This window comes from Tachysurus fulvidraco, chromosome 2, assembly GCF_022655615.1.
Source record: "Tachysurus fulvidraco isolate hzauxx_2018 chromosome 2, HZAU_PFXX_2.0, whole genome shotgun sequence".
NCBI classification, from domain to species: domain Eukaryota; kingdom Metazoa; phylum Chordata; class Actinopteri; order Siluriformes; family Bagridae; genus Tachysurus; species Tachysurus fulvidraco.
Window position 1 is genome coordinate 8,783,639 of NC_062519.1, and position 27,973 is coordinate 8,811,611.

General features: G+C 39.0%; 1 protein-coding gene across 4 annotated transcripts in view; it reads right to left on the reverse strand.

The window, feature by feature from the left end:
• Positions 1 to 650: 650 nt before the first annotated feature.
• The window catches only part of hrh1 (histamine receptor H1), a 28,676-nt gene continuing 1,353 nt past the window's right edge, over positions 651 to 27,973 (reverse strand). The window contains exons 1-2 of one of the 4 annotated variants that reach the window (XM_047803512.1): positions 4,955 to 5,006; positions 651 to 2,580 (exon numbers count right to left, since the gene is read on the reverse strand). In XM_047803512.1, the coding sequence (XP_047659468.1) occupies positions 897 to 2,489 (1,593 nt within the window). In that variant the 5' untranslated portion in view covers positions 2,490 to 2,580; positions 4,955 to 5,006 and the 3' untranslated portion in view covers positions 651 to 896. Of the gene's footprint in view, positions 2,581 to 3,585; positions 4,531 to 4,911; positions 5,007 to 27,973 lie in introns of those variants that run through there. The other 3 variants (XM_047803497.1, XM_047803499.1, XM_047803504.1) reach the window with 3 other exon arrangements.

Sequence of the window (27,973 nt, forward strand, 5' to 3'; positions counted from 1 at the left end):
GGTGAGAGCATGGAAATCAGGGAACAGAAACTGAGGTCACAAACATGACAGCAAGACATTGGCTAAACTGGAAACTGGGTTTATCATTCAGTCTTGTAGATAGGACACTAACACTTCCGGACCAAGATGCGACACACTAGGGTTTAACTAGTGTAACAAATTAAAGGGGAAACACCGAACATGTGAGAATAATCAGAACACAATCCAGGAACTGCCAATAACAAGATGGGGGCGGAGGCAAAATATGAATGAAAACAAACACGTTGCAAAAGTAATTAAATAGAGAACAAATCAGATGCTGCTGGTGCCTGAGGTGCATGAGAATGATGACACAGTGCAACTAATAGTAAAGGTGTATAGTAATGAGAGAGAGGTTAGTAGCCCGCACCCTCACTCCCTGGGACATAAAGTTAAACTTATCATATTACTGTCATGGCTAATAATGTTTACCTTTATTTACAACAGGAAAGTAAGGGTTAGTTCCAAGTACAGGTTTCCATGTTACTGATACATTTTCATCCCATAATCCCTCAAATAAATGAGTAAGATATGCAAATAAGCAAATTTTACCTGCGAAATGAGATGAAAGCAAAAGACGTAGACTAAACAAAGTCTGTGATGTGAAAATAAAAACAATCCTTAGAACCATAAAAACTCACAGAGAATTTATTAAACATTTATCATCAGTATTTGTACTGATGCCTTAATCTGATGCAGATTACAAGCATACAATGACACTGGTTAGCACCAAAGATATAAGACAATCAACAAAGGCCTTTAATACCATAATAGTCCAGAGTGTACAACCTTTAAAAATACAGTTGCACATATAAAGGAAAAATAATGTTTACAGAGACATACACAGCTGCTACATGTTCAATCTTTACAGACAAAAATTACTGCTTGATACGAAAGAACTTTTTAAATACTCTTTTGAAATTGTCATTGCAAAGTGGATAAATAAAGGGGTTCAGTGTTGAGTTGATGTAACCTAACCAGATAGTGAACATGTGGAGGTCATGATGGACGCACGTGTTGCACAGCGCCATGACCATAAAAGTGATAAAATAAGGGATCCAGCATACCATAAAGGCGCCAATGATGAAGCCTAACTGCCTCACTGCTTTCCGTTCCTTATGAACGCGCATGTTTTGGACACACTGCCTAGACTGTTCACAAAATTTCTGCCATGTTTGCCTCAAAGTCATAGTGTTGCTACCATCTATTGCTGGACCGTTGCCGTGCATCCATGACCCTTGTGATGTAGGCGATTGTGCATTAGCATCATCGTTACAGAGAATGGTGATGTGTTTGTGAATATCAGTGTTGGTTGTTATCTCACAAATATTAGCAACTGAATTCGGCACTAATACATTACAATCAGTAACAGATACAAACTTCTTCAGGTCGGCATTCTCTTCATGTTGCAAAAAGCCCAGAGGTAAAGATGGATCCTTTGAAGGTGTTTCTGAATTTATCTCCTGGTTCACTGACGAAACCTCACGAGGCTCCCTCACTGTTTTCTTCTTAGGCTTTGTAATCTTAAAAAATGTTTTTCTATGTTTGGATTTTTTATCGCCCGTGGATTCGCCATTCTCTTCATTAGCATCCCTTGAGTTGTACTGCTGCTCTAAAGTATATTGATCCAATATACCCTCCTTTTGTGAATAAGTCTGCAAGGCCAGATTCTCTTCATCAGCCATTTTACTGAATGTCCTCTGATTTTTTAAGCTTTGCACATTAATGTCTTCGTCTGCCACCACTTTAGCAATAGTGACGCTCTCCCATTGCTTGTAATGTTCTCGCACAGCTATGAAAATTTGAGAATAGAACCACAGCATCAGGAACGACGGGATGTAGAAGTTGAGAATGGCAGTCAGCACTTTAAACCATGTGACAAAACGAAAGTCTGTGTCGCACTTGTTTTCTAGCTCAGGTTTCTGGTCAACATTTGCAAACATCCGCCATCCCAAAATGGGAATAATCCACATTATTGACAGAAGCCAAGCAAAACAAATCATCAGTGTCGCTCTTCCCCGGGTTCGATATTTCAGATACCTTAACGGGTGCCTAACAGACTGATATCTGTCCAAGCAAAGAATAAACAAGCTGAAAATGGATGCCGTGCTAGCGACATAATCCATCACCAACCAGAACTGACACACCACACGACCAAGTTTCCATTCATCCTCAAGTAGATAGACAAGGTTTAGTGGCATTACAGTTGACCCAACTATTAGATCTGCTAAAGAGAGGCTGACAATGTAAAGATTTCCCACGGTATGTAAAGTACGTTCTTTCCTCACGGCCACAAGAACCAGAATGTTCATGATGATTGTCAGGAGACACAACATGCCCAGAATGATCCCCAGCACTGCATTATTCACATGATGGTGGAGGGATAGAGATGCATTTAAATACGTTGTATAATTTAAGCTGGCATGGCCTTGCAAGATTTTATTGACTTGACTGCCTGTCTTAGTCTCCATTGGAGTATTCTAGTATTTTCACCTGATGTCAAAAGTCTGTATAATAGTATCCACACACGGGTCATTCATCAGCATGTCCATAAGCGAATTCCTAAAAACAAAACAAAGCACAATACTGTATGTTAGTATGAATAATAATGTATGTATACCCACATTTATTTATAATTACATCTACAGTTATGAGGGTTCAAATTCACCTTCCTGTTTTTTTTTTTGTTTGGTTTTTTTTTACTGAAAAAACCACTGGCTAATTACCTTTCTGCCTAATTTTAGGTTATTAATTGTATCTAGGTGGCACAGCAGGTAGCTCAGGGATCTTGGGTTCGGTTGTGTGGTTAGGTCACTCTCGGTCGGGGGTTTCTGAAAACTCTCCCATTTTCTACCACATGCAAGTATGCAGCTTTGCTAAATTGCATGTATGTGTGCACCCACTTCATTCCCAGTGGTTTGGGGATAGGCTTATGCTCCATTAGAATAAAGCAATTACTGAAGATGAATGGATGCCAAAAAAATAAAAAAATGTGTATACTACTAATGTGTATTACTTTTAAATTGTGTAATATTTTTAGACCTGTGCATAATTATTGAACCCATTAATGAGAACAGTCTTCAAACACTGTGAATGTGAATCTAATTTCAAACAAGTCTTTACAAAGTTCACTATAATATTAAGTTCATTCCTGTTGACTGAAATTAGTAGGGACATAAAGGACATCACTTACTGGGTCACAGTGTTACTCCAGTGACATCAATTAACAGTGTGTGTTAATGACAGTAAAACATTTGGCAAAATTTTTTTTTAATTGTGTATGTGATAATTAGGGTCATAATCCAAGTCAATGCTTTATTTTCTATTCATTCAATTCATCTTCGGTGAGCATTTTATCCTGGTCAGATTTGTAGTGGCAAATAGAGGCAAAAGTAAAAAACTTCTCATTTATTAGTGCTTATTGGTTTCCTAATCTGGTGCAGACAACAAAAGTATAATAACACTAATTGTACTAAATGGTATGTCAATTAATATATGTTAAGTATTTAGTAACACAATAAGACAGATTATACAACCCATAAAGAACACATTTATCACGACACATACCTCCGTGGTGGAGGTTTTCTTTATATATCCCAGCTGAGAAAATTGGGGTCAGAGTGATACAACACCCCTCAAGCACATAGGGTTAAGTGCTTTGCTCAGGAGCCCCCATCAGTAGCAGCTTGGCAGTGCAGGGGCTTGAATACTAACTCTCTAATCAACAATTAGAACATTTAGTTCGGCTTTTAATACTATAATTCCAGAAATCCTTCACTCCAAACTCCTAAGGCTCACTATACCCCCTTCCATCTGTCAGTGGATCACCAGCTTCCTGACAGACAGGAAACAACAGGTGAGACTGGGAGGTGTCACCTCCAGCATTCGGGCAATCAGCACTGGCACGCCACAGGGATGTGTCCTCTCCCCACTTCCATTCTCCCTCTACACTAATGACTGCACTTCAAATGACCCAACTGTTAAACTCCTGAAGTTTGCAGATGATACTACGCTCATCTGTCTCATCCATGATGGTGATGAATCTGCGTACAGACAGGAGGTAAAGCGGCTGGAGCTATGGTGCAGTCAGAACAGTCTGGAGCTAAACACCCTCAAAACTGTGTAAATGATGGTGGACTTTAAGAAAGACCCCTCAACACTACTTCCCCTCACAATATCCAACAGCCCAGTGTCATCTGTGAAGGCCTTCAAGTTTCTGGGCACTATCATTTCCCAAGACCTGAAATGGGAGTGCAACATAAACTCTATCATCAAAAAGGCCCAGCAGAGGATGTACATTCTACATCAATTAAGGAAGTTTGGTCTGCCAAAGGAGCTGTTGATGCTGTTCTACACTGCAGTCATAGAATCTGTCCTGTGCACATCCATCACCATCTGGTTTGGTGCAGCAACAAAACCGGACAAAAACAGACACCCCCACTGACACCCCCACAGACTGCCCACTCTCCAGGACGTGTACGACACAAGAACCAGAAACCAGGCAGGGAAAATCACTACTGACCCTTCACACCCTGGACATAACCTCTTTCAGCTCCTCCCTTCTGGCAGGTGCTACAGAACTTTGCTTACTAAAACTGCCAGACACAGGAACAGTTTCTTTCCCCAGGCAATCACCCTGATCAACAACTCACCATAATTACATTCACTGCTTCTTAACATAAGTACTGCATTATCAGGACTGTCAGTCACCAAATCATCTGTATATTACACACTACTGCTGCTGTATATTGCACAAAAGCATAATATTGCACAATATTGTTATTTGCACTCCCACACTTTATGTACATTACTGATTGTTCATATTCATATTTTATATATTTTATTCATTCTATATTCATATTTTATACTCATTCTGTCTACATTGTATCTCACCATCTGCATTGTCTTGTCTTGTATAGTGTTATTATGTCTGTACCTTTGAGAGTCAGTCACAAACTGCTGGAACCAAATTCCTTGTGTGTGTCAACACATTTGGCCAATAAATCTGATTCTGATTCTGATTCTGATTCTGATTCTGAGCAACCCAGAGCTTTAACCATCTGAGGCACCACTACCCAATGATGAGGTTAACACAGACTTCTACGAGTCAAAGTGTCACAGACAGAAACCAGTGTTTAACATTGAAATATCTATCCATCCGTTCTCTACACCGCTTATGCTACTGGATCGCAGGGAACCAGCCTACCCCAGAAGACTCGAGTTACAAGGCAGTGTACTCCCTGGACAGGATGTCAGTCCATCACAGGGCACAACTTCACAAACACATTTATACACCCATTCACACACTACGGACAATTTATAGATGCCAACAACTCAAACATATTGGACTTGGGACAGAAACCCAGAGTACCCAGAGAAAGCCACAAGGCATGGGGGGAGAATATGCGCATTCCGTACACCTGGCAAAGGCAGGAATCAAACCCCCAACTCGGGAGGTGTGTGGCAATCATGGTAAATACAAAGCCTACATGCCCAACTTAACAAGAAATATCTCTTTGAATGTTAAAATTATCACATTGACCAATCCTTGTCAGGAATATGGTAGATCTGTTTCTTATCTAGAAACACTGGAAACATAGCAGGAATAGATCCTGAATGTGAAGACAGTCCATCACAGGTAGCCATGCACACACATTTTTACACTCTCATTCCCATGTAGAGAAAATTGAGCATAGTCAATCCACCTGCCATCTTTTCTCAGGTGGAAGTAAGCCAGAAAACCTGGGGTAAACCCACACACAGACACAGGATGAACATGTAAGGCTCCTCATAGACCATAAACCAAGCTACAAATTAGAAGGCCATGGATTCAAGCCCCAGAACTGCCAAGTTGCTGCTGCTGGGCCCTTGAGCAAGACTCTTAACATTCTGCAGGGATGCAGTCATGATACTGCAGGGATGCTGTATCATGACTGACCCTGTGCTCTCACCCCCAACTTCCTAACAGGCTGAGCTACACATAAAGACTCACAGTCTCAAAAATCAGGGCTAGAAAACAGGAAACTATCCTCTAGATTAGAGAAACAGCAAAGGGAAACAGAGCGGGGGATCTCTATAAAGTCACTCAAGACTAAAAATAATTCATTTCCATTTTATATGTATAATGCCTTTCACAAACATGACACATGATTAAGCTAATCAAAAAAGTGGTAGGATCGTATCCAGCAGGATCGTATTAAGATTATTATATAGCATATAATATTATAAAGCATATAACATCAAATAAGTAATCATTTGAAAGCTAAAACAACAGCAACAAGCTACTTATATCTGTATATGAATTTGACTGAGGGGCTTCAGAAAAAAATATATTTCCAGTAACTGAACATCTTGAACAACAACGCTTCAACTTTTATTGTGGTCTATTGTGGGATTTTTTTATGGAAACGAATGTCCCAGCGCACAAATGATTTTGTGCTTGAAATGGCCGACTCTCTGATCAGTGCCCTTGACAGCTAGGGAACAGATTGAGATGCAGCCATAGTATTTATGATTACAGCAGCAGTTCTTAGCTACAAGGCTACGGTATCCACTGAAGCACCGAGTCTTTGGGCATAATCTGTGTTTGTGCATAGGACAGGGACAAGAGGGGATCATATACACTAGTCCAGTGGTCCCCAACCCCCGGGCCGTGGACTGGTACCGGTCCGTGGACCAAATGGTACCGGGCCGCCATAGGAACATTAAATTATTTCGATTTTATTTACTGTGGTGTATTTCTCTTGGGTTTGTGTGACTTTCCATGGACGAGAGGTTAACTGAGAGACGTCACCTAAAGCCGCACCAATACCGCGCATGCGCAAAATATCGTGATATCGGGGCGGGTTTAGGTGACGTCTGGAGCTGAGCGTCTGCAAGTGGCAGTGGCGTTGTAGCATTGGTGGAGAGAAGGTGTGTATCACTCTTCTCTCTGTTCACTGGTACTTTCTCATGTTTAACTGTGCTTGGTGTACGTGTATATTGTGTTTGCTTAAATTTAACCCACAAATTAGCAAAAATGAGCACGAAACAGACGTCGTTAGAAAGTTAGAAACTCTGCCGGTGTTCTGGATTAAAGTCAAGGCGGAATACCCTGAGATTGCCACCACAGCACTTAAATCCCTATTGCCAGTCCCGACATGCTATCTGTATGAAGCGGGGTTTTCTGCAGTGACGACAACCAAAACAAAACAATGGAATAAACTGGACATAAGCAACACACTTTGGGTGTCATTGTCTCCTATTACCCCAGATGGAACCGTCTCGTTGCAAAGAAACAAGCTCAGGGTTCTCATTGATTTAGCGTTGTAGTGAGTTAAAAAGGCATGATTAAATACAATTAAATTCAAATTATTAATTTGAATTTAATTGTATAGACGCCACCCCCCCCCCCCCACCCCCAGCGGGCCGCAGTAAAATGATCAAACATTGACCGGTCCGCGGCGAAAAAAAGGTTGAGAACCACTGTACTAGTCGATATGAAATATAAAAATATAATTTAAATGTGTAATTGCAGCCAGAACAATGAAATGCATTGTAGTTTTTAAAAAACTTGTTTACATTTACTATAAATGATGAAATCATGTTTTGTTAAAAAATTGGAAGATTTTTATGTACACTAAATAACTAATTCTTAAATTGTATGGAGCACATCTTTCTGGTTTGTCAGTGTAGTTGATAACTGAATACCGATGAAATAAGATTCTTGGTAGTGGACCCTCATCTGATCATATACAGATTTTAACAAGACTGTAGCTGTGTACGTGAATGAGCTGAGATGGAAAAACTACAGGCATAATTGGCATGAGTCATCAATGAAAGCCTTAATGTCATGCTTCATGTTCAAAAGCAATGCTATTATATTGAATTTACTTGCCATCACCCTTTACCATAACGGGCATCTCGTGCAGAAATAAATGAGAGACAGATAGCGATCTTGCTTCGTTGCTAAGGAACGGTCTCACCGCACACTTCACTGTCCACTAAAATGTTGACAGTCACCTTAATTTCTACCTTCTGCCTCCTCTTACATTTCACACCCTATTCAATCGCAGTGGTACATGACCTTGGCATTTATAGTCTATTTTTCCATGCTTTGGTCTTTGAAATGTGAGTTCCTTTGTATTTTGAAGCACCAAGTAGATCAGTGAAGTTTCACACGTACCTTGCTTGCACTTTTCAAGAGGAAATTACATTTATCACCCCTCGGTTCTGTCTAGCACCCCTAGGTGTTGTAAAGCATCTGGGGGTTTCAGTACATCGCTTTGTCTCAGAATGGTTTTAAATTGAACAACTAATGATTAAATGTTGTTATTGTAAAATATTATCAGTTTATGTTCACTTTCAGCTGCATATCCATTCCCAATTAACACAGACATGCACTCATGCTTTTTTTTAAATAGATATTTTGGAGCCAATCCTTATGAGGCTTGGAGATTAATCCCAAACTGCTGTAGCCTGAAGCCATATGCTGTATTATATATATATATATATATATATATATATATATATATATATATATATATATATATATATATATATATATATATAGGGCTACAACAGTTTGGGATATATATGGTATGCGATAATTGTAATGTAATAAATTACTTACATTTACATTACTTACATTATTTATGAGTGCATTGGTTTTATTTATATTTAAATAAAAATAGGTCAAATGATATTTGCATAAGTAACAGGGCATGAGCAAAAGAAATGAGTATTTTGCAGCAGGGGCATGCCTGAGCGCCAGCTGTTAAAGGGTGAAGTGGGATGTGGGATGAACTACAGGCAGCATGGGATGATTCTCACCTGTGCATTATTGCCACTAGCTTACTTGTGTGTGTTGTGATTGTGACTGCCATGATACAGAGAGAGAGAGAGAGAGAGAGAGAGAGAGAGAGAGAGAGAGAGAGAGAGAGAGAGAGATCATGCAACACCCCTCTAGCACTCACACATGGAGTGTGAACTTAAGTGAGGCAAAAGCCACAAGCTGACGACCCCATGGGCTGCATTTCATTTGGTTTAGCCTTTTGTTGGGTTTTTGGAAAGTGGTATGGAAAAATAAAAGCGAGCACGCACACCTAGTTATACACAATAAATTTCAGTAAATGATAGCTTTGTGACAGTCAGTAGAATCTTTGAAAGCAATCTTGCTGAATTCTAATCTAATAATATTCCCTGATTCCCTGAAATTTACTGATTATTACCATTCACCATAAGGAGAAATGAACAAACCAATGAGGTGTGGTTGTTTTAGCGATTAAAAAACATTACCCAAAAATTCTGTGTAAATTCCCCTTCCAATAAATGTTAGATTCTTTTCTTCAGAGAGAGAGAGTACATGTACTAACATATCATTATACAAATAGCTGTTTGTATAATTAGAAATCTACAATACATTACATCGCCAAATCATAACATTTGTACTTTTCAAAAAATATTTTTTTGGTAAGAATTCAAAGACACACTATATTTGAACTACCAATGAAAAGAAGGTTAAGAAAGTAAAAAAAAGAGTATATTTTATAGGCATGTTAATTTTACTAACATTTGGTGTGTTAGGTTTCACAGATGGTGTTCCTTCATTATCATTCCTTCATTCATTATTCAATGAATGTGAACTGTACACACACATTCACACCTAAGGGAAATTTAACACAGCTGATTCACCTACCAGGAAACCCCATTGCCATGCAGATCAAGCAGGAAAACTCCATGAACACAGATACCAGAGTTTAGGATCTGAGGACTGTGGATGCTGAAGCTTTGAGGAGGTAATGCTACGTGCTGTGCCACCCAACACTGCACCACCCAATAATATTGTGTTTAGCAGACATAAATGGGCGCGAAAATCTATATTTATTGCTGAATTCTTAAACTAGTACATCAGCATATTAAAAAAAAAAGATTCAAACATTACACAAGCATAGTTTAAAAGTAGCTTGTTAGAATGTGACCATAATATTTGTCTTCATCGTTGGAGCGATATTCTTTTGTGAAATAAAATAAAAGGGGCATATTATAAACATCTCTTGCAATCCGTTTGTAAATCACATTTACACGTGCCTTGCACTTTTATAATCAGAAATACGAAAATGGTCAGATGCTGTGTTAAGATATTACTGATCATTAGGATCGAGAGTTTCTATCTACCCCTGTGAACATGATATATATTGTCTATATCAATATACACATGATATATATTGTCTACACTTCACACAATCTTTTTGTATCGTCTGAGCAGCTTTTGTAACGATCATGCTGCCTTCCCAATCTGTCTAACAGTGTAAAGTGACTACATGGGCAAAACAATTTGAGATACTCGGCAACGGAACAAAGTGGTTTGAGATGTGTAATAACGTAGGTATGTACTGGGTACAATGCTAAACTGGCAGCTGTAAAAATCTCTTGCTTGTTATTACTGTCACGGTTAGACAAAGGCAAGTGAGGATCCAAATGCAGTTTAAAGTTTTAATAAACAAAACACAAATGAACAGGCAGGCAACACAGGGCAGAACATGGAGCAAAACAGGAAACGGGAACATGGACATGAACACACCACATACCAACAACGACTAACACCAGGGAAGTGAACAAACAGAGTAGATGTAGTAAACAGGGACCAATCACAAAGCGGAGACAATCAGAGACAAAGACAAAACACCTGGGGAAGAGATTGAGTGCAATTAGTGTCCATGGTAACAAATGAGTGGGCGGAGCCAACAATTAACAGCAGGGCAAGACAGCAGACAGAAACAGGGCAAAAACACAGACAGACTCATTACAATTACTAACAATTTTCCTCCTAGCTCAAGTGGAAACAGAAGACGAAAACAAAATATATCAGATTGACTCTATATCAATTTGATCATATTTGGTGTTAGAAGAAAATGTTTTTTTTTTTTGCTGGAATATTCCAGCAGAGCACAACATACTAAATGATGTACACAACACAAGTGGACTCCAAAGAGGACTTAATTTTCTTTCTGCACACCTTTCCAGTTGATGAGCTCTCAGAACCACTTGTTGTTAACATCACAACTTCTCAAGAAGTCAGGGACCAGCTGTGTAACACTGAATTATGGATAATGTTATTTTACATGATGCTAGGATTTGGCTGTTGAAGTGAAATACCAAAATCATTTGGAAAAACTAAGCAACAGGAACCGACTCATGCTTCATACCACAGGTTTATTTTTGACTTTCAAATACATGCATGCATTAAAACACTGTATATTACAACAATAATATATGGACAGAATTATTCAATGCACTGACATATTATTAGCAGTCATGTTGCTAACTTAACAATGCTTACTTCCTTCATGACTGTAACTACACAAGCCCAAACTGTAAAATGACCGCAACAGATATCAAGTAGACCACAAATGAACCGCAAACAACCGACATGAATAGACATGTTTTGCATTCGGCTCATTCTGCTTGTGGGTCAGCATTGGGTTATGGTGCTGCATTGGGTACAGTATCAATATATTCTCAATTTGCCTGAATTATTTATTTAAAAATAGTAAACAATGTTTTTGTTCAGCTCCCTCTTTGGGATCACCACAGCAGATCATCCAATCCGCATACTGTGTTTTGGCACCGGTTTTATGCCATATAACCTCCCTGATGTACCCTCACATTTTATCCATGCTTGAGACTGGCACTGAGAGTTAACCCCGTAATGACTGGGTTAGATCCCTGCCCACTGCTCAGGAATCAAACCCACACTGCTACAGTGAGAGGGCCGTAGCCTGCCACATTTCTGCAACCCCAAGGTTTGACCAGGCTGCATTTTTTTGCATTCTACAATTACTGCAACATTGGTTCATTTTATTATGTCAATAACATCCAACCTGTCAATCCATTCCTCCACCCATCCAATTTCTGCTTTGTTTGCCAATCACAGGGTGACAGGGAACCTGGAGTCTATCTCAGGTAATTCAGGGCACAGGACACACACATACACACATTCGTTCACACACTACATACAATTTAGACATGACAATCAGCCTTTGGACAGGGGGAGAAAACCAGAGTAACTGAGGGAAATCCCCAAACCACCAAAAGCAGAAAAAATGGAAGTGGGAATTGAACTCCAGAGGTGTGAAGCAATCATGCTAACAACTATGCCAACCTACACCTCATGTCAGCAACACAAGTGTGAAAGTTCTTTTCAAAAACTCAGTATGTGTCTTTAAAAGGGCAAATTTCTTTTGGCTGTCATGTCGTTACAAACATAAGCATCACATCAGGAATAAACTACAATAGAATGTGTTGTTATAGGAAAATAAAACATGCCAGGATGGGATTGTATGGCCTAACACAAAGCAGGGCGGTGAGTTATATTTGAAACTTCACTTTGAGTGAGTGTACAGAAGGCAGCAGCTATACAAGTGACATTGCTTGCACACTTGCCTGTGTATCTTATGTACATATGCAGGTGTACATAAAAAAAAAAAAAAGTGACGTGACATACGGCGACCCATACTCAGAATTCATTCTCTGCATTTGACCCATCCAAAGTGCACACACACAGCAGTGAACACACACCCGGAGCAGTGGGCAGCCATTTATGCTGCGGTGCCCGGGGAGCAGTTGGGGGGTTCGGTCCCAGCTCAAGGGCACCTCAGTCATGGCTGGCCCAAGACTCGAACCCACAACCTTAGGATTACAAGTCAGACTCTCTAACCATTAGGCCACGACAAGCTGTCTCCTATTTTTCATGCTGCTCTTTCATCCATCCCCAAGAAGATCGAGAACTCTTCACAGGTCCACCAAGAAAGCCAGGACCCCTAAGGATCCACTGATCAGATTCTCCCTATTCATTTCTCTGGGGTTGTTACATGGAGTCTAATGACTCTCCTTTACTCTTAATGACTCCCTCCATTCTCACCTTCTCTTAGTTAGCTCACAAGGATCTCCAGAAAAGGAAGGATCCTTTACCTTGGAGGATACAAGTTTGGGAAATCCAGCCAAGTAACCTCAGACTGCTCGGATGAGTAGCGAAATGTTCGAGGTCCAGTTGACACGACTCCGCTCCCAGATAACCACTTCTGTATGACTGAGAATCTTCACAGACACAAAAATGCATCAATCATCTGTCCGTCAGATTTCCTCGAAGAGGCTTGAAGAGTAAATGGGAGCTTTTTAAAATGTAAACACAAACCCTAATAATGTTTGTGCACAACGTATGCACTCAAGGTTGTGATTTGAGACCCTGTGCTAGTTGTTTCATCAGAAGTTGTTGGATAAGAATCTTTTTTATTATTTTTAGGGTTGAATTTTTGTACTCTATATATATGTTCTAGTGCATCATATCAAGCTTGTGAAAGAAATTCAAACATTACACACACTCTTAATTTAAGTGACTCATTAAAATGTGACATTTTAAAATAATCACACAAAATGATTATTAATGATTACTCGTGACCCTATTTGTTAATCAGGCAGCTCCACATGGATCACCTGGTGTAGGACTGGCTGAGTTAAAAGATATAAACAAAGGCACACAAAAGGCTGGTCAGAAAATAATAACTGACTGTGTTTCAGTCATGAAAAGAGCCAAAAAGTGTATTCAAGGTTAAAATATGATTGATCGTGCAACGGTGTAATTATTTTCTTTTATCTTCAGAGTTAGTTGCCATTAGCCTTCATCCACTTAATGAGTGTGACACAAATGAACAAAAGAGATGCCGCTCCATCCTCAAATCGTTCCTCTGTGTTTTTCTTTTATGATCCAACAAGACTCCATGGTCTTGTTATTTACATCATAATGAAGTCTGAGACAATGATTGATGAAGCTTCCTGTACTGAAGAGGTTAGATCATTGCAGTAATGTGTGTCTGCTCTGGTTTTCTTCTCATTCATATTTTATAGCTTAGTGCTGATTATAAATCTTTATACTGCGCTGTGTACCATCGTACATCGATAAAAATAGATAATAATAAGTACAATAAAATCCTGCAGTGATTACAGATCATATTGATACTATTTAAATCTGTATGCCTTTTTAGTATAATAATTGCCTGTAAAATTAATGTTAAAGTATTTCTGTATATCTGAACATAATGTGTGGTACGTTTAAAACCAATGCATATTTATTCATTCATCGTTAATAGCCATTATTTATACTGGTCAGCACTGTGGTGGCACAGAGACAATCCCAGAACACTGGGCATGAGGGTTTAGACACCAGTTTATTGCAAGTCACCAACTTGCATGTTTTTGGGAGCTGAGAGGAAACCAGAAAGAAAAGAATAAGTTCATGAATATGGGAAAAGCATGCACAGAAACTCAGCAGACAGTAAACTGACCTCGGAATCAAACCAGATACCCTGGAACTGTGATCATGACAAGATAGTGTCACAACCAGGAAAGGAAGGAGACGGACCCTTACACAGGATAGCTTCAAATGAATGGGGTTTACTAAATTATAAAGACAAAGACAGTAAATTACGAGAACTAAAGCAATATAGATGACGCCACTTAACAATGACTGACAATGACTCAGGTAACTAACGCTTCTGCGCTGCCATCGGCAACACGGCTCACATTTATACAAAAGACAATGATGACACAATTAGGATCAGGTGTGGAGACAGGGAGGAGCAGACAGAGGCGGGGCAGACACGTGACGAGGAACAATAACAAACACACATGGCCGAAAGTCCGGGCTGATCCCTGACAGATAGTAAAGATTCAACAGTTAAATGACAATGTATTAAGTTGTTTATTAATATATCTGTAAATAGTTCAAAAAAGTTAACATCAATGATGCGATGAAGCACATTCATTTTTTATGGAAGAAATTTATAGTAAAATATTTCAGTTTTAAATATTGCAAAGGCGAACGAGTGCATGAGTGCATCAAATCTCAAGTAAGCTCATTATTTAAGAATGCTGCTTGAAATCATGTGTCGGAGAATTCCAGCAACATGAATCTCTGACCACATATAAAATATGTAAAAAAAAAATCATTTCTGCATAGTAATTTTTAATTTTCAATATGACAGTGCTATCAGAGAACAGAATACTTATCCAATACAATACTGGTCCATTACTTTAATAACCTTAAATGCTTTTGGGATTCTATGTAATAAGTTACATCCAAGATCCTGCCTCTATTTTGCATATTTCATAATTTTCTTACTCTGCATATCTGCATCTCTTCCTGTCCTTTTCTTCCAGAACAGCCATGGCCAAAAATATTGAGAATGACACAAATATAATTAAAAAAAAAAAAAGAAAGAAAATTCGGCTGCCTCAGTTTTTATGATGATAATTTACAAATACACTCCAAAATGATATGAAGAGTGATCAGATCAATTACAATTAATTGCAAAGTCCCTCTCACTCCATCATGCTGATTAAGTTAGAATAAAAGACTGGAAGCTTTAAAAGGAGGGTGGTGCTTGGAATCATTGTTCTTTCTCATGGTTATCTGCAAGGGGAAATGTGCAGTCATTATTGTTTTGCACAAAAAAAAACAAAAAAAAAAACCGATTCATGGGCCAGGACCATTTATTGGATCATCAAGAACTTCAAGGAGACAGGTTCAATTGTTGTGAAGAAAGCTTCAGGGCACCCAAGAAAGCCCAGTACTGTAGTGCCAAGACCATCTACTGAAGTTGATTCAGATATAGAGTGGGCTGCCACCAGTACAGAGCTTGCTCAGGAATGGCAGCAGGCAGGTGTGAGTGCATCTGTATGCATAGTGATGCAAAGACAGGGAAAACATCAGGGACAGACTGATATTCTACAGAAGGTACAGGGATTGGACTGATTGTTTGAGGCATCTGGAAACAAGCTTGCCCAGGGAAGAAAATGGTGAGCACTACCATCAGTCCTGTCATACCATCCTGAGACCATTAATGTGTAGGGCTACTTCTCAGCCAAGGGAGTAGACTCACTCACAATTCTGCCTAAGAATACAGCTATGAATAAAGAATGGTACAAAAACATCCTATGAGAGCAACTTCTCTCAACCATCCAAGAACAGTTTGGCGATGAACAATGGATTTTCCAGCATGATAGAGCATACTGCCATAGGCAAGTAATAAATATGTGTCAGGAAACATAACAGTAAAATCTTGGGTCCATGGCCAGGAGGTTTTCCAGACCTTAATCCTACTGAGAAGTCCTGGTCAATCCTCAAGAGGCAGGTGGACAAACAAAAACTTTAAGCATTAATTTTGCAAGAATGGTGTGCCATCAAGTCAGGATGTGGCCCAGAAGTTGATTGACCGCATGCCAGGGCGAACTGCAGAGGTCTTGAAAAAGAATAGTCAACGCTGAACATATTGACTCTTTGCATAAACTTATTGTAATTGTTAATAAAAGCCTTTGACACTTGTAATAATACTTAGTTGTACCATAGTAACAACAGCTGACAAAGAGATATATAAACACTAATCAGCAGACTTGGTGAAGACACCCCCCCCCCCACCCCCCCCACCCCCCAACGGGCGCCGGATGATAAATGGCTGCCCACTGCTCCGGGTGTGTGTTCACAGTGTGTGTTTGTTCACTGCTGTGTGTGTGCACTTTGGATGGGTTAAATGCAGAGAACGAATTCTGAGTATGGGTCACCGTACTTAGCAATATGTCATGTCACTATGTCGTCACTACTCTGCAATGATATCCCCTAAGAGTCAGTATCAGTAGCTGGAATTGGGTTGAGTGTGTCAGCAAAAAGAAGTGTGCAATTCAATATGTTATAACACAGCCAATATCTGGGTTTATAATCAAGAGCTAATTTTGGTCATCTTTCCACAATTTACATAATAACTAACAAAATACAGAAACGTGCCTTTAAAACAACTCTTTCATCCATTCTAGACAACAGTGAGAATCGCCTAAATCCTCTTTGTTCAAACTGAGACTTTCGCACAAAACGCACAGATACTTATTATATATTGGAAATAAATACCATTTCAGACATCTGTCTTTCCCCTTCCTCTTCTCTGCTAGCACTATAATGCAATGTGACTAATATGTGTTTCTGTCTTCTGCTTTAAAATCAATAGCGCTCTCTGTATTTAGCTTTTTATTTCGTCTTACCTACAGATCTGTGAGAGACATTAAGCTGTACAAAAAAAAACAAGCTAGTAGCCTAATTTTATACTACTGCATCCCTGTTCAGGAAGTTAGTAAGATTAAATTCAAAACTGTAAATAATTTGAACAATGCCATACAAATGTTTTAATGAACACACTCTTTGTCTCATAAGCTCACATGTCCACACATACAAGTAAAATCCACCAAAGACAGATTCACAAATAACCTGCCTGATCTGTCTGGACATCTTACTGTACCCTTAAACTCAAACGACCTAGATGTAATGACTAACAGCATAGACGCTATATTCACTAGCACATTAGACACTGTTGCCCCAGTCAGATTGCAGAAGGTTAGAGATAAAACACTTGCACCATGGTATAATAGTCATACTCACACCCTCAAGAGGGAGACCCGTAACATCGAACGGAAATGGAGAAAAACTAAATTAGAGGTTTTTAGAATTGCGTATAAGGACAGTATGTCCAGCTACAGACAGGCTCTAAAAGCTGCTAGGGCTGAGCACCTGAGCAAACTCATAGAAAATAACCAGAACAATCCCAGGTTTTTATTTAGCACAGTGGCTAGTTTAACAAAAAAACAGAAATCTGAACATACTATTCCATCACATTTCAGTAGTGTGATTCAGTATGAGATTCTTCACTGATAAAATCCAAAGTATCAGGAATAAAATAGGTGACGCTCAACATATGAGAGCAACCAGTGACACAATCTCACTTAAGGCTTTACACAGCTTTACAAGTACAGGACAGGAAGAGTGAGATAAACTTATTACTACAGCTAAATCAACAACATGTTCACTAGACCCCATCCCAACTAAACTACTGAAAGAAGTGTTACATAAAGCTGGTGAGCCTCTTCTTAATATTAACTCCTCGTTATCTTTAGGTTATGTCCTGAAGTCTTTTAAGTTGGCAGTTATTAGGCCACTCATCAAAAAACCTAACTTAGATCCTAATGAACTATCAAATTACAGACCTATCTCACACCTTCCGTTTATGTCTAAAATACTTGAAAAGGTTGTGTCTGTTCAACTGAGCTCCTTCCTACAGGAGAGCAACATCCTTGAAGAGTTTCAGTCAGGTTTCAGGCCCCATCATAGCACAGAAACTGCACTTGTTAAAGTTACAAACGACTTGTTCTTAGCCTCGGACCAAGACTGTATGTCACTATTAGTTCTACTTGACGTTAGTGCTGCATTTGACACTATAGACCACAACATTCTTCTAGATCACTTACAAAACTACACAGGTATTCATGGACAGGCTTTAAGCTGGTTTAGATCCTACCTGTCAGACCGATACCATTTTGTAGAATTAAATGGTGAATCCTCCAGTTTATTACCAGTTAATTATGGGGTCCCTCAAGGATCAGTTCTAGGACCTCTGCTATTCTCGATATACATGCTTCCATTAGGGAACATTATTAGAAGACATGGGAATTAGTTTCCATTGTTATGCTGACGATACAAAGTTGTATATCTCATCAAAACCAGATGAAATAGCCACAGTGTCCAAATGAACTCAATGCCTTAGAGAGATAAAAGACTGGATGAGCTGCAACTTTCTGTTGTTAAACTCCGATAAGACAGAAATACTACTCATAGGTCCAAAAATATTTACTTAACAACAGGAAAGCCCCTGGCATATGTGCAATTACCGCAGAGATGCTAAAGTCAAGTGGTGAAAGCATTGTTGAGTGGCTTACCCGCATATTCAATGAGGTGTGGGAGACAGAGAGGCTCCCCAGCGACTGGACCAGAGGAGTCATCTTGCCCTTCTGGAAACGTAAGGGCGACAGGCTAGTCTGCGGCAACCACAGAGGCATTACCCTTCTCCTCATCCCCGGCAAGCTCTTTACCAGGATCTTGCTTACTCGTGCTCTCCCAGCCATTAGAAGCAGCCGCCGTCCCCAGCAGGCCGGCTTCATGCATAATCGCTCTACAATAGACCAAATCTCCACCGTTCGCTTGCTGATAGAGAAGACCTATGAATTCCGTAAAGATCGTCATCTTTACATCGGATACATAGATCTGAAGTCTGCCTTCGATACCGTCTGCCACACTTCACTGTGGAGTATCCTACACACCCTTGGAGTACCACCCAAGATCGTTGCCCTGTTCAAGCTGCTTTATAGCAACACTCAGAGCTGTGTCCGCATCAACTGCAGAGACTCAGACTGGTTTCCCATCTCCAGTGGCGTTCGCCAGGGCTGCGTGGCTGCACATGACCTCTTCAATTGCATCATTGACCATCAGATGTCCAGGGTTTGTGAGAGGGTCCCCGGTGTGTCCTTCGGCAGCTACCACCTGACTGACCTGGAGTATGCTGATGACACCATCCTGCTCAGCACGTCCTACAGCCAGCTCAGAGATGCTCTGGCCATATACAGTGAAGAGGCGGAGAAGCTTGGCCTCCAGGTGAGCTGGACAAAAACCAAGTTCATGTATGTTGGTGACAGACCACATCCACCTTCCCTGTGGCTTGGCAATGACTTTGTGGAACTTGTCAAGAATTTTGTGTATCTGGGATCCATAGTGACAGACAATGGGGACATAAAACCAGAGATTACCTGCAGAAGAGCCCTGGCTGCGTCAGCTCTGCAGTCTCTCTGGAAACCACTCTGGCGGCACCAGAATATCTCACGCAAGACGAAGCTCTGGATTTACAACTCGGCAGTACTCTCCATCCTGCTATATGGCTCAGAGACTTGGCCCTTAAACAAGACACTGGCTGCAAGATTAGATGGCTTTGATAGCAGGGCTCTCAGAACCATTGAGAACATCAGGTGGCCTCAGCGGGTTTCCAATCAAATGCTTAGAGCCCGCACGTGCCGGCCCAGAGCATTCTCCCTGGCCGCACAACGTCTCACCCGCTGGCTTGGCCATGTCCTTCGTCTCCCTTCTGACCATCCGACGAGAGCTATTCTCCAGTTTGATCCGAGGGCTGCAGGCTGGAGACGACCACGAGGTAAACCCCGCACCCGATGGCTTGACGTCCTTGCGGGCGAGCTTCAACAACAAGGAGTTGCTATAGAGGATGCAGAGCAGCTGGCACAAGACCGTCAGTGCTGGAAACAACTAGTTCATCTGGTCGGCTCAACGCACAGGGATGGGACACCCCCCTACCCATCGCAGGAGCCAAATTGATTGAATTGAAATTGAGGTCCAAAAACCAGTGCACAGAAACTCTCACAATTTAACTTCCATTTAGAGGGATGTACTGTTACTAGTAGCTCGACAGTGAAAGACCTCGGTGTTATATTAGACAGCAACCTGTCTTTTAAAAATCATATCGCTCATACTACCAAAACAGCCTTCTTCCGCCTTAGAAATATTGACAAGCTGAAAAACATCCTATCCGTATCTGATGCTGAGAAGCTAGTTCATGCCTTCATGACCTCTAGACTGGACTATTGTAATGCATTACTAGGTGGTTGTCCTGCATCTTTAATAAATAGGTTACAGTTAGTCCAAAATGCAGCTGCCAGAGTTCTCACTAGGACAAGAAAGTATGATCATATAACCCCAATTTTATCATCTCTACACTGGCACCTGTTAAGTTTAGAATTGATTACAAACTGCTGCTACTTACGTACAAGGCTCTTAATGGTTTAGCTCCCATGTATCTAACTAGTCTTCTAACATGTTACAATCCTTCACGCTCTCTGAGATCACAAATCTCAGGACTTCTGGTAGTTCCCAGAATATCTAAGTCTACTAAAGGTGGTAGGGCGTTTTCTTATCTAGCTCCCAAACTTTGGAATAGTCTTCCTGATAGTGTTCGGGGCTCAGACACACTTTCCCAGTTTAAATGTAGATTAAAAACTCATCTCTTTAGTCAGCCGTACACATAATACATCCTATAGTATCATGCACTAGTACATCAGACCTGCACATTTTTATGAACAGCAGATATGTTAATCCCTTTCCACTGCTTCTCTCTTTGTACCCATCCCGAGGCATCCAGCCACTGTACCAGCTCCCAACGTCCTCTGTGGGACGAAGCCTTTGGACGTCCACTGAGCCGAGGCCGACTCTAAGAATCCTGAGACATCACCAGTTAGACTCTGTGATACTAAGGAGATCCGAAGTCCATGATCCTTACACCAATACAACATTTAACTGACTGTATATTACAATCACACCCACAGTGTCACCCATATGAGGATGGGTTCGCCCTTGGGTCTCAAGGTTTCTTCCTTTACCAATTTAAGGGAGTTTTCCTTGCCACTGTTAGCTGAGTCACCTCAGACTTGCTCATAGGGGAATAAATACATACACATTGTGAACTATATATAATATAGTATAACTATATATAATATAATATCTAATAATAATTTAGAATTTTTATTCTGTCAATTATTTTACTTTTATTATCTGTTATTTCCTTTATCATTAATTATGTTTACCTTCTGCTCTATGTTTATGTTCTGTAAAGCTGCTTTGAGACAATGTCTATTGTAAAAAGCGCTATACAAATAAACTTGAATTGAATTGAATTGAATTAAAAACCCTGTTGGTACAAGTTGCTTGTTGTGTCTCACAGGATCCCCGAGCCAATGCACATCTCTAGTCTCAACCAGATGCATAACAATCCTCCCTAGTATTCGGAATCATTTGTATTCTTCCAACTCGTTTAGTCAGGAGTTGGTTGGCAGTCAGCTGTATCAACCATCAGTGCAGTCCATTTTGACCACAAATCAGATGTCCACCTGGAGGATAATGAAAATGATGTGTATACGGTAAATCACATCCATGATGTGATCCAAGAGCTGGAAATGTTTGCTCGTCACTCCTTCTGTTTGTGCATTGCCATCTCTTTTTATGGCAGAAAACACAGATGTTGTTCTATTCTGGGTTCATCAACCCATTCAACCCCACTGACAGCATGATGAGTCTCACCTGCTGATTCAAAAAGTAAAGATCAAATGTCATGACTGATTGTGATGGCATATTCCAGACTTTATTCAATTCAAATACTAATTTGAAAAAGCTATTTCATACATTTATAATTAAAGATTATTCAGTCAGTCGCAAAACATATTTACAATTATGGTTCTTTTAAGATCTGTTGCATTTTCTTTGTCTAAACTGATAGCAATAGTAATCCCATGCTTCATCTCGGTAAACAAGTCAGTGAGGTACACCTGTCAATCAAATACAATGGGTTATAGATGAGATGAAATCAGTTGAAGCTTATTGTGATAGTGTTGAAAATATGGAGATCTAACCATCAGTTGTTCTTAGTTCTAACACTTGCCAAACAGCTTTAAGACTTTTCTCTTGTTTAAGGAAGTGACGTGATCCTTGACCAGCTCAGAAAATTTGTCTGTGTGAACATGTTTTGTGAATTGTCCAAAAAACTTATTTGTTTTAATTCATTGCATTAATTAAGCAATTAAAATATTTGTTTAATTAACCTTGTTTCTATTTCTGCAAATTAAAGCAAACTGCTTTGTTAACTTTGTTTACACTTCTTCTGTATTTTCATAAATGATTTGCCTTTTGTTCCTCAGTCTTTATTTGCAGATGCTTGCTTAACTCCAGAGCTCTACACAACTCTAGAAACATTTATTTAATTACCAGACTGTAGATTAAATACATCAGAGGATTGGATCAGAAAACATGTCAAATCCAATCTAATACCAATCCAGAATCTGGTGGTTTCTCAAATGATACACAAGAAGACTGATCTTAGATCATGTGTTTGAACAGCAGTGTGAACGCTACACTTTCTTTCAGACAGCAATAGATTTCTCTAGAGACAGATTCCTGTACTTCTGTTTGGGAATGATCTTCTGTTCCGATGGCTGGGAAGAAATTTGGGTTATCTGAGTTTCTATTAAAATCCATTTCACTCCAGGAGACTTTTGACACATTCAATGTTCATTTTTTTTATTTTATTTTTTTACAATGCTTTTATCCAAAGTGATGCAGAATCCAATGTATACTAGGCAACAGGTCCTGGTCTAAGACCCAACAGTATCTCCCTATCAGTCATGGGATATGAACTTCTACAACCTTCTAGTTAGAAGTGCAGAACCTGGTGAGCTGCTGCTGATAATAGGGCATATGTTTTCCTTTCAGTGTGTGAATATCAGTGTTAAATGTATACTCTAGCACAAGGGTGTCTAATATTGTCTGCAAAAGGTGGGTGTGGGTGCATGTTTTCATTCCCATCATGCATAAACCACATCTGATTCCATCTTGGCTTTCAGCTGACAGGTATAGTTTCTGATTGGCTGGAATGAAAATCTGCACCCACAATGACCCTTTTCAGATAAGATTGGATACCCATGCTTTAGCACTTCTCTACATAATCTGTCTAACTCATCTGTACAACACCAATTTCAACAGAGATTCCCACTTACTAAAAACTCTGAAAGCATTCAATAACATAGTAAAATAGGCACTTCTCAGAAAGGAGAGTTTGTAATGTATTATCAATATAATAGTCCAATCTAAGACAGTCTACAGTCCCTGCCAGAAGTATTGGAGCGACAAGGCCTGAATAGTAGACTGAAGGAATAACAAGTAAAATAACTGAAAACAGCTGAAGCTGCAGTAAAAACCTGGAAAAGCATTGGGAAAAGAATTATGCTACAGTCTGATATCAGTGGCTCACTGGCTTTACATGGCTACGGCAAGCAAGAGACACACAACCTGATTCTGTACTTGACCACCTAACTGTGCCACCAAATGTGCCATGCTCTAAGATATTTAAAACATCTAGATCTAGAAATCTCGACTGTTCTATTTCTCACAAATCATCTTTTGATCTGAAACTGAAATATCTAGATGTACAACATAAAACAAACAAATTGGCCTTGCAGTGAAGACATCGATATCATTTTCTACATATGGTTAATGCCCTATACATAAACACATGATACAATTAAATGTAAAAGTTGAATTCAATTAACGTTCAGCTTATTTTATCCTTATTGTTTTTTCCTTGCTATTGTTTGTCTATATGATTTGTCTATATTTTAACTTTGTTACCAAACAGACATCAAAACCAAGCACTAGAACTTAACAGAATAGAAGAGAAAAGTGCTTTCTCACAGAATACAATAATACAGTAGAACAAATATCTCATAAAAAGAAGCCATCTTTGTAAAGCTATTTGAGAATTTACAAAATTGTAGAATTTCTATCTGGAACATAGACAAAATGAAGCTGTGGTAGTGAGTAGTTGTGAAAAAGACATGAAAGAAATGATTACAGATAGAATTGCGGTCTTATATTATTTGTAATTATCACCAAGAAGAGTGTTTAAAACGAAGAACAAAGAAGAGTGTGGGAAGACAAATAATGGGGATCAGAGATTGATTGTTGAATGGAATGGTGATCAGTGACGGCTGGTGTGAGAACATCAACTTGTCCAAGCTCAACCCAGTCAGGCTTTACACATCTTGCTCTCTCTCATTTCTTTCCACCAGCAGCTGGGGTGTGAGTTGAAGAGCTGTATCGTATGTAGGATAGTCACTACCGTCTGCTGAAAAAGTCACCACCATCATTTGTAAGTTTTCAGGTCATAGAAACATATCAAAATGACTACAGTGGTAAAATATTATTTACATACAATTTAGATGTTTTACAGGAGAACAAACGTCCTGTAGAGCTGCATTATCCAGAGATTTCAATCCGTCTACCTTATGAGTCAGAAATCAAAATGCAATCGCTCACTCTTTCATGACCTTTGTTCCTCGACTCCACTAAGCTGCGCTGTTTAAACTGTTTGTTTAACTTTGTTTTCATAAGAACATCTATTTAATGCTGTTTGAACAAATCAATTTTTACAAAGAGATTTCACACCATGACTCAGATCCTCACTCACTCCACACATCATGAAGAAAGAACTCAAAATTCAGGGTGGTCCATTCAAATGATTGCAACCGTCTCTCAGTTAGCCAACATTAACTCAAGTTTCTTGGCACTACGCACAAAATACCTACTGTAGAACTGGTTAAGAAAATCTAAATCTAAACAATGCATAATCTGTGCTTATTATTTTTATGTTAAGTGATTCAAGTGTGTACTCATGTTGTGTCGCTTTCAAAAAGAAAGCAGGACGAACAGAAATGCGATGCTTACCATTAGCTTGCCACTCTTTCAGTCAAGTCACACAGAATAATTATATTATGTTATCTGTCCCTTCATGCTTAGTTAGACTTAGACTAGTTAGCTTTAATTTATCCTCCAAAGATGTTTAAAAAATCATTGCACTAGAAAGTTATCCACAAGCAATACAGCAATGCAGGCTTAGATAAATGATCCCCAATGGATAACAATTATTACTATTGTGATTATTGTGTCCACTTGTGGGATTATAGTTCATGGTTTCATAGAAGTTAAAATAATCTACCTGAAGCCATTCAACTTTATTTTATTGAGTTTTTCCTTGGGAACACAGGGAGAACTTGCTACCCCACTGCTACCCTAGCAGCCAGTCCTGGTCCTAAATAACCACTAATCACTGGTGAAAGCTTAGCCGCTAGATATTTGAGCTCAGTATGAGGATGTGAAGTAGAACAGATGTGTCCCAAGTGACTTGCTAGACACTATGCACTTGCATGATGCCGTACAGTATGAACCCAACCATATAGTGTATGAAATTTAAAAGGGTAATATCACCTCAAACGAAACACTAACTTTTTTTTTTTTACTAACTGTAAGTATAATCTGTTCCTCAGTTCATTGCAAATTATGTAAAACATAGGTAATGTGCCATCACTAGCTTCAGCAGAAAACAGTAATTTAAATTTTTTTAAAAAATAACTAAAACGTTAGCTACTGTAAATTAAAAGACATGTGTAAGATGTCTTGTCCACGACAAACCTTATGACATTGCAGTAATACAGAGGTATTCAGATTAAGGCATGCCTCCAAAAGGGTGTGAAGGAATTGCAGGGTGGTATGCATGAGGTTTAAGATGGAAAATACCAAAAATATAAATATTTTAAGACTGTATCAGACCTGCCAGCCTTTGCCCATTTTGTTGTAGCTCCACATTTTAAGTTCCAGTTTATTCCAAAATACACCAATAGTACTGTTTTCTTTCTTAAGAAAACTTCTTTAACCTATCAACATTAGGGCAAGTGTTATGCACTCTCCAATATAACAAACACCCCCTTCTTTCATCTCACATTAATTATTTTTTGGCTGATTTTTTGTTATTGCTTTAATAGGGTACTGATATAATGGTCTAATTTTCTGTCAGGTTAAAAGGAGAATGTTTTCACCCAAATTGTTCATAAACAGCAACACAGTTAAACTGTTAACTTTAGTATTAAAAAAAACGTAACTAATAGAAAGTATGAAAACAAACATATGAAAAGAAAACAGTTACATTTGCTACAAGATTTTCTAATCAGACCGGACAAGCCAGTCTGCCCTTATTTATCAGAAACAGTCTCTTTCTGACAGCTGGTGAAACTCTCCACAGTACTTATGACTTATTAGAGTGTACAGATAATTAGCATGTTGTTAGTGCTTGACAGACACAACAGAGGTAGACAGATGCAAGAAATACTTCAACATGGATCTGGAAGAATGATAAATAACATGTATTTTGAGGGAGACTGTTGAACAGTTTCAAATAAATTTTACCAATTAATTATTATAGAGAATGGCGGTTCAGGTCACCAACGTATACCATTGGTTCTTGACACATTTATTATCACTAGTGAGCAAATTAAGACCCGGGTTTAGAAATGAGACCTTGCCACCACATACTGTAAGGCAACATAGAAGATATAAACACACAACCTATAGGGCACTGAGGTGGGAACAAACAAGGAAATAAACACAAGGACAGAAAGCTCAGATGTAAAAATAAATAAATAAATGAAATCAGTCCAGATGTGACAGTACAATTTTAGCATAAATTAAAATTTTGAAGTCCCCCATTATATCTATGAAAAGTCCACTATATGTTTTTTGGAAATGAATAAATATAATTTGCTTGACATTTACCCTCATCAAGAAATCCAGATACAATTGATATGAAAATTTGTTTCTATATCAGTACTGAACTTAGACTACCCTGAAAATACATTCATTATTGACCATTAGCTTCCAATATTTGCTAGCTACATTTGCTTCAAGCCTCTAGTACAAAGCTACAGAAGCTAAATTTAGATGTATGTATGGACCTGAATTATTTAAAAATGTGTGTAAATGTGATTCTGATCCAAACATTTCCTCTTATTTGTTGCTTGTGCAAGTTTGCCATGTTTGCTTCAGATGAATATCTAAGAACACCTGCTGTTTTGTTGTGGCAATGAATTACTTGAGATTGAGCACATCAGTGTTTTTTCTTCAAAGCAATACAAGCATGAATCCAAGGTGGTGAAAGGGGAAATGCAAGCTAATGTGATCAAAAAATTAACATTCTACATTACACTGAACCCTCAGAAGGGTAGGGCAATTCTCACTGCATGAGTCATATGACTGCCTTTTCTTCATCATACAACGTTCAATATTTTAATTTTCTATAAAATGCATTCAATCTCATCTGAACTGCCGAGCAAGGATCAAACATGATCTTGATGAATTTTTACACTAATCAACCCCACATGACATGAGCTATACTGTGCTCACAAGAGTGATGCAGGTGAAAAAATGATAATGGGTATAATTATTATTATTATTATTGTTCATCTACTGCTGGTACTGAATATAATGCAGCAAAAAAAAAGCCCTGAATTTTTTTTCCATGGTGAATTAAAAAACAGGGTTGAATTAAATTCTCACTTCTGGTTTGTCAAAATGTATTCAATAAATACATCTAATCTCACATTTAACATGTATTGTAACATGCATATCACCTTAGTAACATCTTAGAGGAATATAATACAGTCAATC